Genomic DNA, 21,072 nt, shown 5'->3' with positions numbered 1-21,072 from the left:
ATGAATTCCATTCACAATGCACACTCCAGAGAGCTTGCTTTGAAAATACCCACAAAAACAACATCTTTGCCTTTTCTTTCATTGTCATCCTCATCCTTTTGTTTTTCTTTGCATTCTTCGCCCTTTGTTCTTTCCCCATTTGCCTGCAACTCTATTCAGATTCTCCGTTCAACGACACACCCCCTCACTCGCTCCAGTGCTTTTGAGAGATGGAGCATTTGCCTTCAAAACAGGAGTGTTTGATTTTGCCCAAGCTTTGCGGGATAAATCCTTTTTTCTTCTCCATTCTGAGGAAACTTCTTGTCCATCCTCTGAAGATTCGCCATTTCTGCCTTTTCTTTTTGCCTTCTGCTTTCTCTGAATCTGTTTTTCTTGCCTGCAAAAGGAGGGTGCAAGATGTTGCTTCTTTGCCATTTCCAGAGAAAACAGTGAGTTCAAACACAAAATTCAGGGTGTGCAATATGTGCTTTCTTGTGAGATGAAGATTGATGTGGAAAACATTGCAAAGAAACAGGACGGAGAAATTTTGAAAGACAAAAAAGAAAACAAGTGCAAAGATTCCGCAAATACTATCAATCGCTGAAAACAGAGCCAAAAACCCAACAAAAAAAACTTGATAAAAATTGGAGTTACAAAAATAAAAAAATAAAAAAATAAAAAAATAAAAAACAAGCAAACAAGAAGCAGATATTTGAGGGGAATAAAAGGAAAGATAAAAGCAATTCGCTCAAAATCAACAACAAGAAGACTCTTCCTCAAAAATAATATGCAAATCAATTGGGAAAAAAAAAGACAAAAAGAGTGAGTGAGCGAGTGATGAAAAGGATCCAACAGACAATGTGGATGCAACAGCAGCATCAGACGTGGCAATGGATAAATCGCTGGAAACGACAATATCTCAAAATGAGCATTCCTCTGCCCAACGGCAAATTGTTCACAAACAGACGCAGCATGTGCGTATTGAAGCATCGCATTGTCGAATGCTGTTCCTCTTTCATGCATCCCCTTTCATGCTTCCATATCTCGGCTGCACAGCTCTTCTCCTCAATCCTTTCATTGTCTCTCTTTGCGTATGTTGTTCTGTCTTTCCTCTTCTCTGCTTCTGCTTCTTCATGAGTGAAGAAGAAGAAGAAGATGATGATAAATCATCTTCTGGCCAATGATGAATATTCGATGCCTAACAATAAATCAGACGATCATCAAGACCCTTTGCCCTGCCTCGCATTTTAGCATCTTTAACAATCGATCCATAGAAGCTGACAACAATGTCTTCATATCCATCTTCTTCCATCTTTTCTCGCAGCTTTCGATTAACCATCATTTTCTGCTTTGCCTCTTCTCTTTCCTCTTCTGTCATTCTGCTCGTCCAGCTCTGCGCAGGTGAAAAACATTCATTTTCTTCATTTCGTGTTTCCTTTTTTCTGCTCAATATTTTGGATAGATCCTCAAAAATGCTCAGACAATACGAATTTATAAAATGGTCAATTGTTGGCTGATGAAACTCCTCCAAAAAGAAATCAACAGCTTCTTCACTTAACAAGCAACCTTTATATTTCACTGCTTCAAATATGCGATTCACAAATAATAATATGCATAGCCTATATATTTCTCTATGGCTGCCCTTCGCTGCTCTGCACAGATTTGTGATGCTTGTTTCCAGCATCACAAACTCTCCTTTCTGAGATGTTAAAGAGCCACCGATACTCCGAATTGCTTCCAACCATTTCACAATAAGTTTCACTTCTTTCGACTCGCGCAGCACCCACTCTTTCTCTTTCCAATTCACTTGCTCCGTCAACTCCTCCAGTTCTTTTGCTGCTTCTCTTTCAAAATGAAGTTCTTTCATATTCCCTCTGATATTCCCCATGCAGTTTAACACATTTATAAAATACTCCCAAATTGAATGGTATGCAATCCGGGTCATATTGCGATGCTCCTGATGATATTTGATGATTTCTGCAATCGCTTTAAAATGCAATGCTCCTTTAACTTCCTAAAAAGAAACATGAAAAAATTTCAATGATATCAAAAATGAAGTTATTCGTTCTCATACACAAAATTCGTTCATGTTATTCAACGCAAACAAGGCCATCTCCACTTCTTTTTGGGTCTCCTCGTCTTCCTCTTTGCTCGATGCAGCGTTCAAAAGGCAGCGCACATAAATCAAAAGCAATTCTTTTCGCAAATCAACAGATCTATTTTGCATAAGAAGATGGCTTTCGCAAAGATCAGTCAGTAGCTTTCCGTTCATTTTTCTTTTTCTTGCTTCTTCTTCAATTGTCATCTCGAAACTTTTGTTCAATGAACTTGTTTCAATGTTATGAAACCAAATTTCTTTCAGTGCTTTGTAATGCCCAATGTGCTTCGCCAATAAGCAAGCGTTTTCCATCGACAATTTCTTTTCTAGAATCATTCTGTGCATTTTATCGAAAAGTTCTTCTGAAAAAACACGGTTGAATTCGCATTCATCCATCTCTTCAATAAGCTTGTTCATTTCAACAATTTTCTGTTTCTGTTCATCCTCGTTGCAGCGCTCAAGCTCACAAAACAATTCTTTAAAATGAAAAGAAAGAAAAGAAAAGAAAAGAAAAGAAATCCAAGCAACAAAAATTCGAACACAGCAACGGTTGCAAACCTGAAAACTCATTTGCGGTGAATTTCCCTCGCATTTTTGAAAATGGTTCAAAACCAAAAAGCTGAGCCATTTTCATCATTCATATTGGATGCATAAATGTTTGGATAGAAGAAATAAACGAGAAATAGAAACTCAAAGCAGCCTTGCGGATAACAGCTCTCATACCATCATTGGCATTCTTGACATTCTTGGCATTCTCGGCATTCTTGGCATTCTTGGGTCGTAAATATGAAATCGAAAATGCTTCATCGTTTCTCGTTTGTTGAAATGGATTCAATGATCGAATTGCATTATTTGAACTTGAATATCCATTTTCTGAAAGAAAGATGGCATTGAAAACATTTCCGACAGAATAAGAGACACCTTTTCATGTGGATGCATGAAAAGCTGGAAAAGAAAAAAAACATTTCGAGCGATGGAATTCTGCGAGATAATTTTGGTGATTGGCATCCAAACAAATACCGCAGTTTAAATATCTTGAATTCCAATTTTTTTGATGTTTGTATCCTCAGTCGATCTATTTTTGTAAAGGCGCTTCCGGCTGTCACGTTCTCAGAGCCCGAGAATCTGACGAATTATTCAAATGGTCAATCTTTGTTTTGCAGAGCAGAATGGAGAGGTCTGACAGCAAGGGCTGATGGCTGGCAAGTCTGCTGCTGAAACCGATGAACACTGAAGGCACAATGAATTTTTATTTGAGAAAAAGGAGCATTGCCAATGAAATGAAAAATTGAAAATGGCTTCGTGCTTTGTTCTGAAGGTCTGCAACAATTTTTTGGAATATTTATTTTCTTTTTTGAATTATCATTTTTCATTCGGGCAATTGAAAGTGAGAGGAATTTGATGCTTTCAAAGACGAAGGGCATTTCCGAAGAAATGAAACGCAAACGGAAATGAGAAGAAGAGGAAGGAAAGAAGAAAAAGAAGGCAGATTGGGAAATTAAGAAAAAGAGAAAAAGAGCCAGATTTGTGGATACATGCAAGATGGAAATGAGATTGAGAGGACTGAAGAGATTTTTGGGTTAAAGAGAAAAGATGTTTCGAAGAGGAGATTTGAGTTGGAAGTTGGATTCATGAAGAGATGGAAAGAGCATTCAGATCAATTCGATAAACTTTTAAGGAATCATATGTTTAAAAAAAAAGAAAGAAAACTCTCACTAAAGGTTATTGCTTGAAGTTTGCAAAGATTGAATTGTCTGGAGAAAGAGCACTGCCCACTTCCTGGCAGAAGGCTGCTCGCTGTTATTTTTCTTTCACAAAGCGGCACTTCACCACAACAGGCTGTGCAGCGCCACAACACTGCTTTTCTGCGTGTCTGCGCTGCAAACACACTTTTATATGCTTTTTGAAACACAAACACAAAAACAACAATTGGCCTTGAGAAATCACTTTTCATTTGAAATCAATCACTTTAAAAGACTTTTCCATTCAGTGTCTCTGCTCTCTCTCCAAATGAAACGTTCTTTTTCCTTCTTTTCGAAAAAAGGCGAAAAGTCCTTTTCTGCCTTGTCTTTGGCATGAATCCTTTTCATTCTCTCTCTTTCTCTCTTTTTTTTTCTGAGAGATCAGGCCCAGGATAAAAACGCGAGTTGTTGAAAAAAGCGAAAATCAGCTGAATGGGAGTGAACATCGAGGTACTGAATGCGCTGCTGCGGGCGCTGAATGTGTGCACTCACGGAGCGGGGTCTCTGAAAATTTGATGATTTTTTGTGTTTTGTGTGTGGCTGTGTTTGTGTATTTGGGGAAAACGCAGATGACGACGGTGAGCGCGGAGCAGCTTGCGGGGTGGGGGGCGGTGGCAGACGAGGGGGCGTGCGAGGTGGAGGAGGGCGGGGTGGACATGCTGGTGGCGACGCCGGGGTTCCGGCGGATGAACGACCAGACGCTGAACAAAAGGACGGCGTCGCACAACATGAAGGCGCTGAAGATGGGGCTGTACCTGCTGGAGGAGTGCAACTTCACGTGTGCGGGGCGGAGGGGCGACTTTTGCGAGAATTTTTTATTTTTTATTTTTTTTGCTTTGGGGCAGGGCGAGAGAGAGAGAGAGAGAAATGTGGCATTCTTTCAAAAATAATTGTTCGTTTTCTATTTTTTCTTTTATCTATTCATGCATCTGTGCTGGCGGGCGCAGGGTGCACAAGATCGGGCGGTGTGTGCGGGCGTTTGGGATATTTGAGGAGGAGGACGGGCTGAACTTTGAGAAGCCAGGGCTGGTGCAGAAGTGCCTGGAGGTGTGTGGGGGCAGAGGAGATGCTTGCAACGCTCCTGACTTTTAATTTTTTTGAAATTTTATTTTGAATTTTATTCTTTCCTGTGGCGGTGGTGGCGCAGTCGGCGAAGCTGCTGATCTCGCCGAAGCGGCTGGGAGACCATCTGAAGAGCGTGGAGGTGGAGGTGCGGCACCGGCTGCCGCTGCACGAGTTTCTGGGGATAGCGGCGGTGTGTGTGGAGAAGCCGGAGTTTGGGGAAGGGAAGGTGCGGGTGTTCTGGGGGCTGACGGGGATCGGGAGCGAGGAGGAGGCGCGGGGGTATCTGGACCGGGAGTATGAGAAGGAGGTGGAGGGGCAGAAGAAGGCGCTGGGAGGGCCGGCGGGGTGGAAGATGACGCCGAACGTGTCGTACTCGATGGGGAAGCTGCAGCTGGGGACAGAGGCAGACGACCTGGATGTGTCAGGGATCCCCAAAATGTCGTTCAGTGTTTGCTGATTCTGTTCTTTTGTCAATGATTCATTGGGAAAACACACCGGCACTTTTTTGTTTTATTATTATTATTATTATTTTGTGGTTGTTATTGCTGTTATTTTCGACCAGCTGAACGACATGGGGCGGGCGAGTCTGTCGCAGGAGCTGGCGTCGCTGCGGGCAGGGACGCGGGTGCTGTATGACCCGGAGACGGTGGAGAGGACGCTGGGGGCGATGAGGGAGGCGAGCGAGAAGAAAGGGGAGCGGGAGCGGAAGGCGAAGGAGCGGTCGGCGCAGAAGCTGATGCAGACGATCCAGATGACGGGGATCTCGATTGCGACAGGCGGGGCAGGTGGGACATCTGGAGGGAAGGAAGGGAAGAGAGACAAGGGAAGTGAAGGAGGAGATGAAGGAGGAGAAAAGGGAGGAGCAGAAGAGGCAGAAAAGGAAGGAGAAATGGGAAAGACCCGTGAGAAAGGAGGGATGACAGCGCGGTGGATTCCGATGCTTGTTGCGTCACCGCCAGCGGGGCAGCAGCAGCAGCAGAATGCACTTTGCTCTGGCACGCTGTCTTTTGAGGCGGCGGGAGGGTCGCAGGGCTCGAGCAGGGTGGCGAGGGAGCCGGCGTCGTGGAGTGCGCCGAGTGCTCGGGATGTGCTGCCGCAGAGCAGCAGTGTGTCGCAGCTGTCGCACAACCCGCTGCGAGTTGTGCGTGCGCCGCCAGCGCCGCTGAGACAGGGCGTGGGGAGGCGGGGTGCATTTGCAGGTGCATCTTCGGAGATTGGGAGTGGGAGTGGGAGAGGGATTGAGAGGAAGAGGCAGCCAGCAGGCGGGTGGATGACAGACCGGGGAGAGCGACGGGGGAGGGGCATTGGCGGGGCGTCTGTGCTGATGAGCTCGTTCACGCGGCGAGCGCTGGAGAAGTCGAATGTGGAGGGGACGACGCTGAACGATGCAGCGGAGATGGCGAGGGCTCGGGAAAGGGGTGTTTGGGAGAGGAGCAGAGTGGATGGGATGAAAGGAGAGGCAGGAAGAGGAAGAGGAGGAGGGGAAGGGGCAACTGCAAAGCCAGCGAACTTCCATGGGCGACCGCACTCGAAGCGTGTGTTCCACGTGTTTGCAGACCCGAATGTGACGTATGGGCTGGCGCGGTCGTCGGAGGAGATTGACGCGGAGCAGCAGAACACGTTTATCCCGAATCCGGAGTTTCTGCGGGAGTGCTTCTTCCCGCTGGAGATGCCTGCGCCGCCGGGGTGGGAGTCGCGGACGTCGCTGTTTGTGGGGCCGGAGGAGCAGAAGAAGGAGATGGAGCGGCGGCGGAGGGAGCGGCGGCGGGAGCGGTGGATTTTGCGGAAGGAGCGGGAGCGAGCAGAAGCGATGAAAGAGAGAAAGGAGAAGGAGAAGGAGGGGAAAGAGAGAGATATGTGCTTGGATGATGTGTCAGAGAAGGAAGAGAAGGAAGAGGAGAAAGGGAAGGAAAAAGAGGAAGAGAAAGGGAAGAAAGGGAAGAAAGAGGAGGATTCGATGGCAGAGTCGGAGTCAGTTTGGTCGTCGAGCGAGTCGAGTTGGGGGTCGGAGACAGAAGCAGAGGATGAGTCGGAAAGATCGCTGGCCACTCTGTCGCCATCGGTGATTGAGGAAGAGGCAGAGCACAACAGCAACAACAATGGCAGCAACAACAATAGGAAAGAAAGAGAAAGGCATAAACAGAAACAGAAGAAGAAGAAGGGTGAGGGTGAAAGGGCAGGAGATGGAGGGAGGAGGGTGCCGGCATACCACGTGTTCCACCCGCCGGTGTCGGAGAATCCGGTGTCGGAGGGGTGTGCACGGTGCCAGTGCATCAGCTGCCGGAGCGGCTGGTGCGAGTGAAGACGCCGCCAGCGTCGGCGCGGTTCCGGTCGCTGCACTGGGCAGCGATAGTGCAGTCGAAGTATGTGCGGGCAGAGGAGCTGGAGTATTTTGTGGGGCAGAAGGGGGCGATCCGCGGGGTGCGGTGCCGGGATGCGGCGGAGGAGGAGGCGAAGGGGCTGAGCGGGGCAGAGCGGGTGGAGCGGCTGGCGGTGCCGCTGCGTGTGTACAACGCGGCGGTGGATGGGCGGAGCGGGGTGGATCCGTTTGCGGAGAGAACAAAGCGGAGAGAGCGAAAAGGAGAAAGAGGAGAAAGAGGAGAAAGAGGAGGAAAAGAAGGGGGCGAAGGAAGTGGCACATTTATCACACAGAGCATGTCGGCAACAATGCCAGGTGTGCAAATGAGCGGGTGGGTGGGCTGGCGAGTGAGAGAGTTTTGAAGAAAAAAAAAGAAACAAAAGAAACAAAAGAAATAATAAAGTGTTTTTATTTTTATTTTTTATTTTATTTTTTCCATTTTATTTCTCTTTCACTATGTATGTATGTATGTATGTATGTATGTATGTATGTATCGGGGTTGGTTTCAGTGTTGAGGCATTCGTTCAGCGGGTCGTCTGTTGTGGTGAGTGCAGCAGACGAGGCGCTGGAGCTGGAAAGAGAAGCAGCGGCAGCATCGCGGGCAGCGACGCAGAAGCTGTTTGAGAAGCAGAGGGAGGCGCGGAAGAGGCAGCTTGCGCTGGCGAAGGAGCAGAAAGAGGAGCAGGAAGGAGGAAAGGGAAAGGGAAAGGGAAAGGGGATGGGGAGGAGGATGGGGCTGAGCTGGAATGGGAGGAGGGGAGAGGAGCGGGGAGGGAGCGAGGACGGGGTGCGCGGGGGAGGGGGAGGGAAGAGCGGGGCAGGTGTGCGGAACACGAGTGGAAGCGAGCTGCTGCTGCCGGTGACAGGAGAAGAGGTGTATGCGGCATATGATGCGCCGCCGTCGAAAATTGAGGGATGCGGGAGGACAGGAAACGGTGTGTGGGAGGAGAAGCAGGAGCCGAAAAGAAAAGAAAAGAAAAGAAAAGAAAAGAAAAGAAAAGGATGTTATGAGCAAGCCAGCTTATTTTTGTTTTTTATTTTATTATTAACCAATATTGAACTTTAAATGGATGATATAATGATTATTGATTGACTTTTGTGTGAATGCTGCTTCAGAGACAGATCACATTCTTCCGCCGCTTGTTTCTGCGCGGCAGACGTGGCAAGGGAATGTGAACGGGAATAGGACTGGGAATGGGAATGGGATTGGGACTGGAACTGGAACGGGGCTGGGAGCAGGGAGCAGCTGGGGTGGCGTTGGTGTGGGGCCGTTGGGAGGCAGCGGGGTGTCGTATGGTGTGCCGTATGGGGCGGGGCGGCGTGGCGGGAGCGGGCGGGCGACGAACAAAGTGCAGGAGTCGATTGGGCTGTTTGAGCGGAAGATGCAGGAGCAGCGGCAGAACCTGGCGCGGATGCGGGAGTATGAAGAGCGGCGGGAGGCAGAGCGGGCAGGGTCGGGGAAGCAGGAGCTGCGGCGGCGGCGGGCAGCTGGGGCAGCAGAAGGGGTGTCGCCGACGCTGCTGCTGCTGAAGCCGCGGGGGGAGTTCTTTAAGGAATCGGAGCTTTCGTGCCTGACGACGGCGCAGAAGAAGATGATTGTGGGGGAAGAGTACAAGGTGTCAGTGATGCTGCGGGAGGACGAGAAGGAGCGGGAGCGGAGGGAAGGGGCAGTGAAGATGCGGGAGATAAGGCGGGAGCTGAACCGAAAGCTGGGAGAGAAGAACGCGAAGAGGAGGGCGATGGAGATGAGCGAGACGATGCTTGCGAGGCAGAGGAGAGAGGAAGCGAGGAGAGAGTTCTATTTGGAGCAGAGGCAGAAAGGGCGAGTGTGGAGGGGAGATGAGTGGGGTGTGGAAGAGCAGACGAGAAGAGGATCAGAAGCAGAAGCAGAAGCAGAAACAGAAACAGAGGCAGAAGCAGACGATGGAAGAGAGGAAGGGGAAGAAGGAGAAGAAGGAGAAGAAGGAGAAAGGGGAGAAGGCAGCGAGAATTGCGACAGGATGGAGGATGAGAGAGGAGAAGGAAAGGAGGCAGAGGGAAGAACAAAGATTGGAAGAGGAAGGAGAGATGAGGAGTTTGGGGAGGATTTTGAGGGAGAGACACCGAGAGGGAGAAGGTTTGGAGAAGGGGCGGAGGGAAGGGCGTCTGCGCCTGCGACAGCGAGAAGCCGAAAGGAGATGACGTTTTTGTATTCGCAGCCAGACAGTGTTGTCCGTGTTTATCCGCAGCGGATGGTGGAGCGGATGGTGCTAAGGGATTCTGTGCAGCCAGGAGAAGAGGAGGAGATGTTGCAAGTGGATGACGATGAACATTGCCACAGCCGCCACCACCAACACCACCACCATCAGCATCCGCACCACCGCCACCGCCATCATCCTTGGAGATACGAACGGGCTGGCGATAGCGAAGATGCAAATGAGAGTGGAAATGAAGATGGAGAAGACAGAAGTGGAGATGAAAAAGAAAGTGGAACGGGAGAGAGCACGGAGCATGAAGAGCAGGGTGGAGCGAGGCAGAGCAGAATGACGAAAGAAGCGGAAAAGGAAACACAGCAAAAAGACCAGGACAATGTCCAGGACGAGGGGCACGAGGATGAAGGGGAGAAGGAGCGAGAGAAATTAGAGGGGGAAGCTGAAGCACAAAATGGATCCGCAGGAGACGGATTAGGGGAGCCGCTGCAGGCAACGTCGCCGAGCTCACCAGAACCAGATGAGCTTGAGCCATATCGCTTCCGTCCGCGGCCAGTGCGGCACAAAGCAAGCGACGAGAAGGGGCCACGTCTTTCATTTATCACGACATCAGAGCCATCGGCAGCCACAGTATCTACGTTTCTGTTTGGGTCGCCGACATCGCGGACAAGTGGATTGGGTGTGGAGCCGAAGCTAGGGCTTGGGGCATCAGACGGATGGAAGAGCGGAGGAGAAGGCCAGGAGCGTTGGACAGAGAGAACGAGCGGAGAGCAGACGGGAAGAAGTGCTGGGTTCATGGATGTCCCACTGCTGCGCCTGAGCCAGGTAAAGGGGGTTGAGAAATCGCCTCGGGAGAAGAGGGGTGCGCTGGATGGCAGCAGGACGCTTACGCCAACACAGGAGAGGGAGAAATTACAAGGAAAACGGGGCAAAAACGAAGAGGCGAAAAACGAAAGAGGAGAAGCATTTTCGCACACGCGCAGTTCATATGCATCGTCTTTATCATCATTGTCGCTGCCAACTGACGTATTTTCAGGGTCTTCGACAATTGGATACCCTTCGGCGGCTTATTCAACTCCGATGGTGGGATTTGTATCGACGTAGAAGGAGTGCTCGGAGTGTCTGCAAACACAGTTATATTTGCTCTGGTGCATGTGAGAATGATTACGAATTGGCGTAAGTCAGCAGACTGTTTCACATGGCTCGGAGGACCTGTGTCAACTGCGTCGCACTTGCTGGGGCGGACAGCGGAGCAAAGCATGGAAACATCACAAGCGAACGATATGAGGAGTTTTATTTAGTTTTGTGATTTAGGAATGCTTTAAATTGGCTGCTGCTGATAGTTGCTCATTTTTTACAAATTATTCGGGCCAGCCGGAATACTTTTGTGTTGGTTTTGTGATTCTGTGTATATTCCAGTTTTATGAGAGGAAATTTTATTTAATGAAGGTGTACGATTTGTGCGAGAAAATTGGATAATTTTTTGTTTGTTTTGGATGAATGGAAGCAAAAAACTTCTGTCCAGCATTATCTATCGTATGCATCTCATTTGATAGGTTGCGGAAAAGTGCTTCTGCAAATATTTGCACTCGCAAAAATTAAATGACTCTTTGCTTGCACGCTTATTTCAACACCCTTTTTAGTAAAAGGAAATCAAAAAAACAATGAAGTGAATGATAAAATTTCAGTGAGAACAGGAGAGAGAGCGAGAGAAAGAAAGAAAACAAGAAAATGAGGCAAAAATGCGATAAAGCATTGAGGTGCCGTTAAGAAATGTGAGCAGAGTTTTTGAGGCTGCTGCAGGTTGACCAGATCCATTTGCAATAATGGCTAAGAAGCCTCAGTATTTTCATCAGGATGACGAAGCCTTGGAACTTTTGCTCGAAACATCAAAAGCTCTATTCATTGGAAGCCGCAGCGCTGCCAGAATAGTCCCCACCACCATCTTTACTCGCATAGTATCCACTTTCTGCTCCATCGTCAATTGCATCTGAGGCCGTGAGGATTACAGAGCCTGGCGGGAATCGCTGGATAAGCTCTCTCTTCATATCAGCAAGCTTGGGCCTCTGCTCGTTCTGCTGGAAAAAGCAAACTGAAACAAGACGGCTGAGCGTTGACCCGCTCACATTCGCCATATCCGGCCTTTCTCCTTTTGTAATCTTATCCCCTGCTATTACAGCTTCATACTCTCCAAAAGGGATATGCAGAGTTAGGCATTCCCACAGCATCATTCCGATCGAAAATACCACAGACTCCTTGGTTGCTCCCAACTTCTTGTTGATTAGCAGCTCTGGCGCCTTCCACCTCAAACACTCCTTTTTGAAATCATCCTCATCTTCAAACGCCGATGATGGTGGAGGCGAGCCTCTGCCGTTCCTGTTCGCTCTCGAGCAATCAGAGGAAGATGTGACAATGGTAGAAGCTGAAGAGATAGATGAAGTGTCTGAGTCAGAAGAGCAGTCTGAATGCATGGCAATGCAGATGACCATATGCTCAGAGAACAGCACAATGTGAGGACTCAGGTTGGATAATGACTGAAGAGGATTTTCCATTTCATCAAAGGAGTGAAGAGCTCCATTCGCCACCCAGAACAGGATCTGAGCAGCAGTTTGCTCCCTCTCCTTCAACGAGCCAATCGCCATCTCTTTTGTCTTGTTCCTCCCATGAAGCAGCATGAACAGCGAATCCCTCAAGTCCACAATCAGCTTCTCGTGTGGTGATGAACAGGCCATTGCATCCACCAGATTCGACATCGATGAGGTTGTTGGAAACAGACTCTCTGATCGAACAAATGTGGATTCTGTGTCTGAAGTGTCTGTTGTTGAAGTGGATGAGATGGATGGTGATGGAGATCCCTTTTGCGCCTCTTCGTTGTCATCGTCTTCTTCCAACTTCTCCAATGCCCAATCTGGAATCTTGTCTGAATCTTTCCCCAGAATGTATTCAGTGGATCCGCATTCACTCAACAAATGCTCCGATGACTCCGAGTGTCCCAAGCTTTTCTCATACACCCTCTTTTTGATCCTTTCATCGTTCTTCTTCTCAGCTTCCCTCTCTGCCCTTCTCCACTGCTCCTCCGGAGACATCTCCATCGTTATCATTTCAAACGCCTTCGGATCTTTTCTGATGTTATCGTTCACAATCTCTTGCAATTCCTCTGTCCTTCTCTTCGACTTCTTCCATCGAACAATAAATGCAACAGCAATGATTAGAACAATCAAAAACAAAACAGCAAATATCACTGCAATTATCACTGCCCATGATATTTTCACTTCTTTTCCCCCCTCGGCAATCCTTTCGTCTCCATTAACTTTGGGCTCGCTTTGATTCTTCAGAATGAAAGAATCAGTGGAAGATGGGCCTTTGGCATCTCCAAACAAAATACACACTTTCACTTCTGCCTCGTCTTCTGCCTCACTTATTGACTCCATTTTCAGCCTCCCTTCAACTTCTGTCTCTCTCAAATATCCACTCTCATCAAATCCATATTTTTCTATCTGCTTTTCATCCCCAATCTGCATCACAACCATGAACGACAAGTTGCATGGGAGAAGGAGCTTCCCTTTGAACACAATCTCCAATTCTGTTCCTTTCTTTTTTGTTTCAATACTCTCCAACACTGGGATGAAAAATGAAGATGCTCTTTCAAAAGCAATCCCTTCAAAGCTGCATCCCTCGTTTAGTATCCACAATGATGAGTTATCTTTCACTCCATCTCCTCCTTTCATGCTGGAAATTGACAGTGAAGCTGAATCAGAGCAAACGATGTTTCTTCTCATAGATGGATAGTTATCAATTGAGGGGTTGTTGCTGCTGAAGTTTCCTGCTTCAATCGTCATATATCCTCCTCTCACTGTTATTCCTCCCTTTGAGAAGTTGCAGATTGTCGTGTCTTTCATCAATACAGAACTCTTCGTCAAATCAATAATCGAACCATTCCACTTACATATGGCATCAGCAATTCCATTCATTTCTTCGGCATCATCGATCAGGCTCCCCTCAAACTGGCACAAATCCATCAAGACGTTTTCAGTTGACACCATCACCACTTGGCTCCCCTTCACACAATCCGAAATGCACTCACGAAAAGAACAGTTACACATTTCAAAGCCAGTCATGGATTGAGCTGCGCAAATAATGCAAGGACTTGGTTGTGATTGGCTGATGTTTGTGAATGATGACTGCGATAATAAAACAAACAAAGTTGGAAGGTTTCCTTTGAAGGAGATCAGGCTGCCATCTTGAAGAGTGATGTTTATTGCTTCTAACTTTAGGATGCTCAAATTCCGACTTGTGCCGCATTCAATCACTGGACTTGTGCTTCGAACATCGCGGATCGTCAGATCTTCAAATGTTGCACTTTCTGAATTCGACATCTGGAATACTGGCTTTGAGAATCCTAAATGGCTAACACTACATCGATCTGCCTCAAATAACCCATTTTCAACAATCAACAGTGAAAAGTCAAAAAGGGTTCGTGAATTCTCCATTGATCCGCTCTCCGATAGGAATGTAACAGATTCGAGAATAAGAGATCCATTCAGCTGGTGCATAAAGCACGAGCAGACAGCATTCTGCATTCCACTAAAAACAAATGAAAGCTTCTCAAATCGAACAGATTCCGAAGTGTTCACAACTCCCTCACTCTCAAGCTCAATTTCTCTCACTTTTATCTCAGCATTCCTGTTTGCTTCCATCGACTTGATTGTAACCTTCTGAGCAGAGCACGAACCAGTTAATGCTGTTTCATTCCAGATATACAACTGAGAATAATCTGAAGGAATAATGTGGCTCACTCCAACATTCAGCGATAAGCATGCTCCCTTCATTTCTCCACAATTCTTGCTATCGCTGCTATTCCCTGCAATCGTTGAAACAAATATGAATTCGCTCCTGAACACAAACACTCTCCCTAACAGATCCTCTTCATCCCCATAATTATCTGATGTGCATCCCCATATCGCCAGCTCCTTTACAAATGGTGCTCCAAAATTTAACAGGAATTGCCACTCAGTAATCTGAGAATCAAGATCAGTGCACTTCACAAACACGTCCCTCCCCTTCGATGCAACATTCCCCTTGAATGTGATATTCGACAGCACAAATGGCAACATCTCCTGTGTGATGCTCTGTGATTTCAAAAACAATCCTCCGCCTCTCCCAATGTTCGAACAAAAACAATCTGTTACATTTGTGTGATTCATCTCCAATCTTCCTCTTTCATTGAGAAGGAAAAAGATTCCACCTCCTTCGTTCGAGCTTCCAGATCCACAACCGTCTATTGTTGAATTCTGCATTTTCAATCTCATTTCATTCTGCACATCACAGCAAAGCAATGAAGGGTTGCTTGTCACGCTGTTCTTCACATTCACGAACGTGCATTTCCCAAATAGAAAATTCCACACTTCTGAATTATCATTTTCGCTTCCAGAAACTACAGTTTCACTCATCGCAATTGCACTTTTCCCGCTCAATGAAATATTCTCTAATGTTACATCGTTCGTGGCTATCACACATCCAACTGATATGCTCATTATCTCATGCATTGATGCCAACCCTGCCATCTTTGTCTTTTCAATCTCAACAATTCCTTTTACTGCACTGATCAATACAAATGACAATTCACCTTCAGCATTGTCACTAATGTGAATTGAGCAATACACAATACTCGTTTTGATTGCATCTGAGCCCGCCTGGATGAGTGTTCTCGCCCCATTATCAAAGGCAGTTGGAATCACCATCCCCGCTTCTTTGAATTGAACTACTCCTTTGCATTCAGCCACGGAATTCGCATTTCCTTCAATTGCTTGAACAAATATGATTTTGTCCGATTCTCTATTTGTTCCCTCTAGCATCATCCCGCTCATATTTATTTCGCTCCTCACGTCGCAAAGCCCCTGAACTGTGATCGACCCAATTCCCAAGTTACTCCCCCGCTTCAGCCCATAATCAACGGAAGCGCATGGATACTCCAACGGACCACAAACAACCACATTGTTTCCCTCAAGTGCAACATACACACTCGACCCAACATTTTTCCAGAAATAGATCAGTGGGATTGCACATTCTCTGTTTCTTCCATCATACCCTCTCATTGAATCTTCAGTCAGCATTTCCAATCTGTCTTTCACAAATGGCAATGTTTCGTTTTTGATGCTGTTGATAAGTGATGGAGATGAAACAAACAGGTCTTTTCCATATTTTGCATTGTTTGGCTTATCAGACGAAAAAGTTGGTGAGGATATGGCAAATAATGCTTCTTCTTCATTCAACAAGTTCAACATTATTCCTCCTCCAAACCCAACACTTTCACCTTCAAATGGAGTTGTGCAACAATAAAACTTACACCTGCTTATTAGTAGGTTAGTGTTTGCAGATGCTTCGAAAAAGAATGTACCTCCTCCAGTTTCCTCTTCCTCCCCAACAACAGCACAGTCTTCAAATGTGCAGTTATTGATTTCCACTTTGTATTCTCTTCCAGCATCCTTGTTCGAAACACTTATGCATCCTCCACTTCCCTTCGAACGAGTAATCGATGAAAATGTGCATCCAGACATCTCTTCAATATTTCCGTTGTGGCACTCAACAACACATCCATCATCAAATGAGATTTCTCCAAAATCGCAATTCATCATATTCATCGAAGGTCTAGAATTAATACTTCCCTCTACAATGAAAAATGATGAACTCCTTTTGGTAACTCCTTTTGTTGCAAACTCATTAATCTCCACAGCTCCTTCAACAGCCTTCACAAACACTGTCGAAATGCTTTCTGTACCTCCTTCCATCTCGCATTCATTCAGAATGAGCTTCCCTGAATGACACTCAAACACACTTTCATGAAAGGTCTGCGATTTCTTCAAAGAAAATACGATGCCAGTCACAGACGCACTGGCTGAGTTTTCAATCAAACCACTTTGAGCTCCATCTTTCTGATCAGAAACCTCGCACTTCATTTCATTCTCTTTTCCTTTGATACTCCATTCATCTGTACTCAAGCTCAATTCCTCCTGAAAGGCAAATGCTTCAAGAATGGTTATGTCTTTTTTCTTTCCTTCAAAGTGGACTGATGCTGCCTTGGAGATTGTGGAACATGGAAATGACTCATATCCACACAACGAAAAATCATGACTTGATCTTCCTCCGACAAGTGCAGGCCCTGAAAAATTATTCCACAAATAAACAACCAGTGGAATGGCAAATATCTCATTCAATGTTGATCTCTCAAACCCATTCAGATTCGACACATCATCCAAATCAACAACAAATCCAATCGAGCTTCTGCTTATCACACTCGAAAAATCATTCGCATTAATGAAGATTCCTTTCCCTTCTCTCGCATCGCACCCAGAAAATGAAACATCCTTCAAAGTGAATGAGCTCGCTCCATCATCCAAATGAAGATAAATCCCTCCTCCATATCCACATTCTCCATCTGTGTTGTGTGTTGCCTTGCAACTCACAAGTTGCAACAAGCCGCTTTCGTCATTTGAAGTTTTTGTTCTCAGCTGGTTAGCATCTGTCATATTTCCAACAGTGAATATCGATCCTTCATTCATCTCAACCCACAATCCTCCTCCATTTCCTCCTTTGCTCTCACACTCAGATATCAACCCTCCAATTATTTCCAGAGAGCAATCTTTCTCAAGCGTGCATTCCATTGCTCCTCCATCTCCTCCATCTCCTTTGAATCCACTCATCGTGTTGTTTGTGAGCTTCAGCATCTTGGCTGAATTTGAGGAAATTACTCGAATGGATCCTGATGGCAAATCTGCTTGTGAAGATGCTTTCACTGAAAGTGTTGAATCTTTAATCGAAAAAGAAGCTCCATTAGCCTCCCCAAACAAAACGCTATTTGTCTCAGAGAAAATATCTTCAACGATCATGGAAGTGAATGTGCCTGCAGCATTGCTTCCATCAAGACAAATCAATGGACAATTCTCAATTGTCAAGGACAATACATTAAACGATGAAACAGAAACCTCGCCTGCTGACACGTACAAAAAGATATAAGATAACGCTGACTGGGGGTCTTGAAAAGTTAATGAGCAATCATCAAATGAAAATAATTGCGATGAGGAGCCGAAGAATGCTTCGTGATTTGGAAGAACAGAAGGAACAGAGAAAACAAGGGAACTCATATTTGCATTTACACTGACTGTTATCATGCTTTCCCTCACTCCATTCGGATCATTGCTCACCTTCCATCCACTGCTTCCATCTTTGCCTCTGATCGTGTGCTTGAAGGAGTCAAATGATAGCTCATATTGAATTTCAATCATCCCATCAACGACAATCTTCTTTTCCTTTTCTTGCCTAGTCAAAGAATGTCTTAGAGTTAAACATGGGACTTCAGAAAATCCACAATAAAAATAATCAAATGTATCAACATTACTCACAATAATCTCTTCTGGTAAAGGAATCAAATAAACACACATCGGTATTGGGAATGTATCATTCCCATTATCATATCCTTGTATCTTGCCCTTTGTATCAAATGAAGCTGTCAATGAGGTAATCTTTCTGCTTTTTGCTGTTGAATTCAGATCGATCGAGTCAACAAAAATATCACTTCCCCATTTAGCTCTGTTTCCTTCAAATGCCGATGAAATATGAAAGTCTGTACCTATGTCTTTCACTTTCAGTCCAGTCCCTCCTCCTCTCCCTTGGATGGTTGAGGCAAAACAGTTCTTCACAACACCTCCTTTCACATTCAATGAACTCCCACTTTCCACTTCAACCAACATACCCCCTCCAAACTCAGAGGCTTCACTCCCACAGCCATCAATCGTGCATCCCTCAAGAGTTATTGAATATGACCCTTCATCCACATTCATCAGCGATGATCCTCCTGTTGTTTTCACGATGTTGCTGAAAGTGCAGTTATCCAGAGACAATGTTACAAGCGATCCTTGAGATAGAGATATCAAACTTGCTGTACTGAATGTTTGTTCCCATCTCACATCTTTCATCTTCAAATTTCCCCCTTTCAGTTTCATAAGTGAGTTCTGAATGCTCCTCTCTTCTGAATGATCTGCATCCATCGAAATATTCAATCTCTCCAAATTGATCCCACCAGTCCCTTGAACCTCAAATAATCTGCTTCTACGGTTGTTTTCAATTGACGAATTGTGAATCACTGACAAATCGCTCACATTCAACTCTCCTGTTCCAACACAAAACAGACTCTGTCCATTTCCCTCAAATTGTGTTTCAATGGATGAGCCAGATGGCGAAACTCCATTCACAGAGATTGTTTTCTCCCCAATCTCAATCCCCTTTCCTTCCACAACAGTTCCAGAAAGCACCTTGATTTCTTCAACAAACCCAGAAATCATTTGAGAAAGGCAATGACAAACAGTAGCACATGGATGCGCTTGATCAAAACCACAAAAGTATCTATCTCTTGAGTCGTTCTTATTTGTGAAATGACTCACATATCTTAATCTCCCTCCCACATTAATTAACCACTCATTTGTGTTATTTGTCGCACCCCAACTTATCGACACTCTATTTCCTGTTGTTCTTGTTGTGATACATGTTGAGTCGATTTGGTTATTTTTCGCAGCAAATAGGACAACGTCACATCCACCGATTCTCGCAGTGTTATTATGAAAAAAGCAAAAAAACAGTAATAATTCGGTTTTTGAATTACTATTGTTGAAATAAATTCCTCCTGCTACTCCTTTAGAAACACAATTCAAAAAGCAACAAGATTTGCTTTCTGTTTTTGAATTACATAAAACGAAATCACATGCCCCTCCAGCAGAACTTGATTCTTTGTTTCCACTGCAATTGTTAAACAAACAATCAGTAATGCATGCATCTTGGATTTGACATGTGCAATACCAAACGCTTAACCCACCTCCATCATTTCCAGACCAACAATCCTTGAACAGGCTATTCGAAAAGATAACCTGTGAAAGAATTTGGTTGCAGCAAACTCCTCCACCACCTCCATCTTTTTCTAGCATTGAACATACGCAGTTGTTGAAAATGCAATTTTCAACAACTAATTCAGAAATGTTGAAACCAAATATCCCTCCTCCATATGTTTTTGTTGCTTTACAGTTCAAAAACGAAGAATTGAGAACAGTGAGTTTCGCATTTTGATTGTCATGAACATAAAGTGCACCTCCACATTCAGCTATTTCGTTTACCCATTCATTCAGCTCAAAGAGTTGAGTATCAGTTGCATTCAGTTCATTCTTCTTGTTCAGTGAGTTTTCGATTCTCATATTATTTATGAATGACGAATTTGTTGATGAAAATGAAGAAGAATGAACAGTTCCACAAATGACTCCTCCTTGAAGTCCATTTGTTGTATCACATATTTGACAATTGTCAAGAACACTTTTCAAGGCACCGAGTTTAATTTTTTCATTAATTGTCATGTGATATTGAGTGATATTGAAAAATGAACATTTAGAAATTTCTTCTAATGAACAAAACCCACAATGAAGAAAGTTTTCATAGTCAATAATCTCAAAATTACAAAATGATGATTCAGATAATCTCAATGATGCTGTTTGAGATGTGGATACTAAACTGTTTATTTGTTGATATTTTGGAGACAGATACGAAACATTGAAAAGATTTAACAAACCATGACAATGAACAGGGGAAACAATCATCTTTTCAGATACAACAATAGTGATATGTTCGAATTCGCACTTTGAAGAAGCGTCAATTGATATGGAACGTTTTGCTCCAAATGTATTGAATCTCAACGAAGACACAATTATTGATGCATTTGTTTCTATCATCGACGATAGGATTTCAGCGAAATCTCTTCTGTCATTGATCAACATTAAGTCAAGATTCGAAATCTTGCTTGAATAATCGAAATTTACTTGTTCTTTTTCTTTTAGAAATTCCTCTGTTCCAATTAATTGTGAATCTTTTATTCTTGTTTGAATATCATCATTCAACAAAGAAAATCTCTCTTGAGCTTTGTTTATTTCAATACACTTGACAAAGGATTGAAAAGAATGAACCATTAAAAAGAATGCAATCATTATCGGATTTTTTGTGACATTCATCATTTTTATTCGGCTTTTCTGGTTTCTATTCATTTGTATTTGATCTCTCTTCCCATAAATAATAAAATTTTCATTATTTTTTTAGGTTTCATAAACAATCTTCTCTGGAATTGTTTGACTCAAATTGATAATTCAACTAGAAATCCTGTTTCTCATTAAAAACGCATTTCTTTTCACGGATTCAAAAACAATAAATTTGAGAGAATTGTTAAATGTTCTTGTTTCCTCAATTCTTGTGAACAATTTATGTATTTAGAAGAAAATTTAGTGTAAAAAAGAACAACGTTATTTTCAAAAAAAAAAAAAAAAAAAAAAAAAAAAAAAAAAAAAAAAAAAAAAAAGATGCGTAATTTCAGTAAATATAATTAAAAAATTGGATGATTGAAAAATTGCAAATAGATTTTGTTGAAAAAGCATTTCATCTCAAAGAATAGGAAATATTGTGTCTAAATGAATAGAAACTTTTTTTCCAAGAAATTATAAAGAAATAACAAAATGACCAAATAAAGAAAATATAAGAAACAATTTCAAACGGAATAAAATTGTACAATAACTTAACAAAAACTTCTTGATCTTAAAATTCTTAACAAAATATGGT

At 44.3% G+C, this 21,072-nt stretch overlaps 4 protein-coding genes across 4 annotated transcripts; 2 read left to right on the top strand and 2 right to left on the bottom strand.

Moving 5' to 3' along the window:
- Positions 1-472: 472 nt before the first annotated feature.
- On the bottom strand, positions 473-2,896 carry MONOS_17536 (uncharacterized protein). Its single transcript, XM_067870465.1, has 4 exons — positions 2,801-2,896; positions 2,636-2,696; positions 2,054-2,553; positions 473-1,993 (listed from the first exon to the last, which is right to left on the bottom strand). The coding sequence occupies exons 1-4, from the start codon at positions 2,882-2,884 to the stop codon at positions 1,178-1,180; spliced, it is 1,461 nt and encodes a 486-aa protein (XP_067727695.1). The 5' UTR covers positions 2,885-2,896; the 3' UTR covers positions 473-1,177.
- Positions 2,897-4,251: 1,355 nt separating this feature from the next.
- Positions 4,252-7,296, top strand: MONOS_13849p2 (uncharacterized protein; the record flags this gene model as incomplete). Its single annotated transcript, XM_067866590.1, has 5 exons — positions 4,252-4,299; positions 4,389-4,597; positions 4,767-4,866; positions 4,967-5,332; positions 5,447-7,296. The coding sequence occupies 5 exons, from the start codon at positions 4,252-4,254 to the stop codon at positions 7,184-7,186; spliced, it is 2,463 nt and encodes an 820-aa protein (XP_067727694.1). The 3' UTR covers positions 7,187-7,296.
- Positions 7,297-7,539: 243 nt separating this feature from the next.
- MONOS_13849p1 (uncharacterized protein) lies at positions 7,540-10,536 on the top strand (the record flags this gene model as incomplete). The annotated part of the gene is made up of 3 exons (XM_067866589.1): positions 7,540-7,558; positions 7,753-8,178; positions 8,360-10,536. The coding sequence occupies 3 exons, from the start codon at positions 7,540-7,542 to the stop codon at positions 10,534-10,536; spliced, it is 2,622 nt and encodes an 873-aa protein (XP_067727693.1).
- Positions 10,537-11,330: 794 nt separating this feature from the next.
- On the bottom strand, positions 11,331-18,770 carry MONOS_13850c2 (uncharacterized protein; the record flags this gene model as incomplete). The annotated part of the gene is made up of 1 exon (XM_067866593.1): positions 11,331-18,770. One exon carries the CDS (start codon positions 18,768-18,770, stop codon positions 11,331-11,333), a length of 7,440 nt encoding a protein of 2,479 aa, XP_067727692.1.
- Between the last annotated feature and the right edge of the window lie 2,302 nt (positions 18,771-21,072).

The sequence above is a fragment of the Monocercomonoides exilis genome, assembly GCF_001643675.1.
Source record: "Monocercomonoides exilis strain PA203 chromosome Unknown scaffold21-1407046, whole genome shotgun sequence".
In the NCBI taxonomy this organism is placed as follows: domain Eukaryota; phylum Preaxostyla; order Oxymonadida; family Polymastigidae; genus Monocercomonoides; species Monocercomonoides exilis.
The sequence above is the reverse complement of the archived record's forward strand: the minus strand, read 5'-3'. Positions and strand labels throughout refer to the sequence as shown.

Excerpts from the sequence above, each read along its gene's own strand:
- MONOS_17536 (XM_067870465.1), bottom strand. The coding sequence starts at position 2,884 with ATGAAGCATTTTCGATTTCATATTTACGACCCAAGAATGCCAAGAATG. Across the intron at positions 2,697-2,800 it reads TGTCAAGAATGCCAATGATG|CTTTTTGGTTTTGAACCATT; the intron begins GTATGAGAGCTG and ends AAAATGGCTCAG. Across the intron at positions 2,554-2,635 it reads CACCGCAAATGAGTTTTCAG|AATTGTTTTGTGAGCTTGAG; the intron begins GTTTGCAACCGT and ends TTCATTTTAAAG.